The following is a 4120-nucleotide window of genomic DNA, read 5'->3' as shown; positions in this document are numbered from 1 at the left end:
CAAGGTCTTGCTATGTAGTCCAGGCTGGTCTTGAACTCCTGCCCTCAAGCAATCCTTCTGCCTTGGCCTCCCAAAAGTGCTGAGATTACAGTGTGTTAGTGACCACACTGACTCTTTTAAATTTCTTTTTAGCACTTGCCACTATTTGAAATGAATTAATTTGCTTACTTGTTTTCAGGTTTATCATCTGTTTCTCTACACTGCAATGTAAAGTCCCTGAGGGCAGGGGCCTTGTTGGTAGACCTTGGATTATGATTTATGAATGGAGTCTCTGCCTTTCCTGATATTTGAAGGCCCTCCCTGCCCCAAGGGTAAGCTGGATGGCACCCCTCTTGTCTGGGCCTTTGTTGGCTTCCCCAGTGGGTTGTGAAGGCCCTGAAAACACAGATGGGGGCTTAGTCATCTTCATATCCCAACACCCAGCTCAGTGCAGGGTGTTCCAAGAATGTGTGTTGGGTGAATGAATGAAGTTTGGACACATGCCCCATTACCCTCCACACAGAAGCATGCATGATGTGGCTTGAAGGACAGCACAGATTTTATGGGACAAATCAGCGTGCTTCAGCAACTGAGCATGGACATGTGATACCGACCTTCCACTCAGAGAAGCTGTACTGTGTGTCACCAGTATTGGATGGAGAGTGTCTGTTTCTGTGCAGTCTTACTAAGCATTTCTGTTTTAAAAAAATCTCTGTCAATCTAATGAGGGAAAAAAGCCTGTTAATATATTTTAATGAGCACTTGTTTGATTGCTAGTGAGGCTGCCCATTTGTTTGGCCCCCTCCCTGGCAGGCTGTGCTCTCTGGAGACCCTTAAAAGGAACTGGCTGCTGGCTGGCCAAAGGGGGCCACCTGTGCATCATCAATCCACAAAAAGGGCCTCCTGGGAAGTGCTGTGACTCCCAGGGCCACCACCCTGAACAGAGGCCTCTCCCCTTCTTTACCTGTCGCTGCTTGATGATCTCACTGCTCCTGGCTTGGGGCCTCCTTGGCTTTCTACTAACCGCTTCCGGGGTTTTGATTTAGCCTTTGGTACCCCTTCTGACCTGGGTCCACCTTCATCTGAGAGGCCTGTATTGCAGGGGAAAATCATTGGTCAGAAGGTCACCATCACAGGGCTGCCATGAAAACAGAAAATTCTTTTTTTTTTTCTTTGTTGGGAATTGGTGTATTATTGTGCTGTATTTGAGAAGAAAGATGCTAGAATATGTATCTGACTATAAATGACTGGTTTTCTTGTTGGTGGAAGGTTTTTCTTTTCTGATTATATAGTATACATGTATTGCAACAAAAATAAAAAGACTCAAAAAGAGTCTAATGAGATAATATCTTCTACAGTTCTATCGCTGGTAACCTGTAATTGTCCAACTATAGGGTTCTGTTTCTCAGAAGCATAGTAGTTTGTGAAACGGTGGCTGGCAGATCAACTTTTATATGAAACATGGGTTAAAAATAGCAAAACACATATTTTAAAAACAGAGTGGAAGGCACCAACTTTCAAAATCAGGCAACTCTGTCAGCGTCAGAGCCTACTCTGTCCAGTGGCCCAAATCCCTTCCTCCAGTTAGCTGCTGAGGGTCTGGGTATGTCCAGGACAACTGTCCATGCAGTTTTATGCTGTACACATCCCAAACCAAATTTCAAGTGAGTTTTTTCTGGTTTGACATGTTTCCTCATTTTGTTTCCATAAACCTGAGCAAAAGGCTTTACAACAGCCTAGCCTTTTCGCAATGATCGGGACTTAACATTTCTCTCATCTGGCCTACCAGCTACATGCTGGTGAGAAGGGCCATCTCTACTCTCTCCACAGACATGCCCCACCATCTAGGGTCTGTGAGAAGTAATGAGTGAGCTGAACAGTGTGTAAAAACATGGTGAATTTCCACTTTGGGATATACCAATATAAAATGTTATCTGAGAATGGTGGGATATAAATACTTTTGGCCAATATTCTAGGAAATCATACATATAGAGGTACTTTTATTATAATAAATTCTATCATACTAGCCATACCATTTTATAAACTGCCCATTTTCCCCCTTAACATGGTTTGGGCAGCTTTCTACAACAATCAGTACATATCAAAACATCATTATTGGTGGGCACACTATATGGCATTCTTTGATGTAAATATACTAGAACTTATTTATACATCCCTTCTTAAAGGGAAATTTTCCTTTTAAATTCATTGTTTTGAGGACAATTAATAGCCAAGTCTAAAACCAGTCGGTCTGTTTACTGACAGTGGAAACACAAGAATCAAGAGCTATTACCCAGTAATTCCCTGCGGGTTCTGCTGGCTATTTCTTTGATCTCCATGCGAGATAGGGACAAGAAATGCATGACAGGAATCACAGCAAGGCCCACACTGATGGGAGTGGGTGGGGTGATGACCTTGGAGACTAGGGGTGACTTCAGAAGTCGCTCGATACTTCTGCCAACGAGGTTTCTAAGTGGAATCTTGTACAGATTTTTTGACTGAATTTCACCTGAAATATGATTTTGAAAAGAACACCAGAACTTTAAGAAAAGTTCATATTATTTACAAAATATTAATTTCTTGTTCCTTAACACAGTTATCATGAAGTCATGAAGGAAGACTTCACGTCACATGCCGACCTCCCAATGTCCCACTGGAGGGCTGGCCAGGGGCACTAATGTGAGGTGCCTGATGGCTTTGCATTTTCTAGGAGCACCATTTTCATGTGTAGATTAGATGACATGCACGAACTACTGGTTATAAAGCCTGCACAGGAAAAAAAAAAAGACTAAGCAAGAAAAGCAAAAAGGTGTCCTGCTTGGGGAACTAACTCTGTGCTTTATCTTAATAGTGAGCAATAAAGACAACTGATGTGGTAAGACGTTATGAAAAGTGCTGTGTTCACAGCAATACAGTAACCACTGCAAAGGCCTCTGGAATTCATGGGCAAAGCAGGACAGAGGGAAGGACTGAGTGTGCTGAAGAATGTCTAGGCTTTGTGACTATATACTTGTAGCTATAAAAACCCAGTATTAAGCCTGAAGGAAAAATAACTGCTGTTGCAAGTTGGAAACACTATATCTTTTAACCTCCTTCTCCCAATTGAAAGAATTTTTTTTTATAATGGGATCTGTTATTGTTGTTATCACAAGGTTTCTTTTTTCATTATTTTTATTTTTATTTTTGAGTCAAGGTCTCACTTTGTCGCCCATGCTGGAGTGCAGTGATACCATCACGGCTCACCACAGCCTTCACCTGCTGGATCCAAGTGATTCTTCTCGAGTGACTGGACTACGGGCATATGCCACCATGCCCAACTATTTTTTTCTTTTTTCTTTTTTGTGGAGACAGGGTCTCACTATGTTGCCTAGGCTGGTCTCAAACTATTGGGCTCAAGCAATCCTCCCATCTTGGCCTCTCAAAGTACTGGAATTATAGACGTGGGCCACTGTGCCCAGCCTGGTTATCACAAGGTCTCTTAAGAACGTAACCAGTACATTCAGATCACAAGTTTTGTTGTTGTTTGTTTGTTTTCATGGCTGTAAGTCATAACTTCTTTAGGCAGTAATCACATGTAGATATTTGACAATAAACTAGGGAAGTCAGAATAGATGAAAATATTAATAAAGTAATAAAACTTTGACTTTACCTTCCCCCAGGGAAGAAGGAAATACTGGAGTGTCTCGGCCTGGGGGTGTTTGTGGAGAATTGTGAGCACTAGTCCCCTTGGAGCTGCCTCCAGATGAGACCTCATTCACAGCTGCAGTTGCTGTGAAGTATATATCGGACTAGAAAGAAAGAGAAAGCATTACTGAGTTGCCTGGTATTCTTAGCCTTGTATTCACTGGCCCTCCTGCCATCACTGCAAAGCCTCCAACTGGTTCCCAGGTTCAGCTGCAACATCCTTGGAGCATGCAGGGCAGGACTGAATGTCTGGGGCAGGAGTGGAGGCTTCCAGAGGAAAGCCTGGTACAGCTAGTTACACTTCTCCTGAGTATTGGGTTCCCCACTAAAGTACTTTTTGTTATGTATTTGTTGATCCATGATAGAAAAACAGTCAATGTTCCACACATCTGCAAACACAACACACACTTCCCAAAAAATAATCTCTGGCCGCTGGAGTGTGAGAACTGAAAAAAAT

At 42.6% G+C, this 4120-nt stretch overlaps 1 protein-coding gene across 1 annotated transcript; it reads right to left on the bottom strand.

Annotated features, from left to right (window-relative positions):
* Nucleotides 1-939: 939 nt before the first annotated feature.
* On the bottom strand, nucleotides 940-3767 carry LOC103253387 (GTPase-activating Rap/Ran-GAP domain-like protein 3; the record flags this gene model as incomplete). The annotated part of the gene is made up of 3 exons (XM_008051716.1): nucleotides 940-1070; nucleotides 2273-2488; nucleotides 3629-3767. Coding segments are annotated over 3 exons (486 nt in total), but the record flags the coding sequence as incomplete, so codon positions are not given.
* Nucleotides 3768-4120: the final 353 nt, after the last annotated feature.

This window comes from Carlito syrichta, unplaced genomic scaffold (assembly GCF_000164805.1).
Source record: "Carlito syrichta isolate Samal-C Ts95f unplaced genomic scaffold, Tarsius_syrichta-2.0.1 Scaffold226909, whole genome shotgun sequence".
In the NCBI taxonomy this organism is placed as follows: Eukaryota; Metazoa; Chordata; class Mammalia; order Primates; family Tarsiidae; genus Carlito; species Carlito syrichta.
The sequence above is the reverse complement of the archived record's forward strand: the minus strand, read 5'-3'. Positions and strand labels throughout refer to the sequence as shown.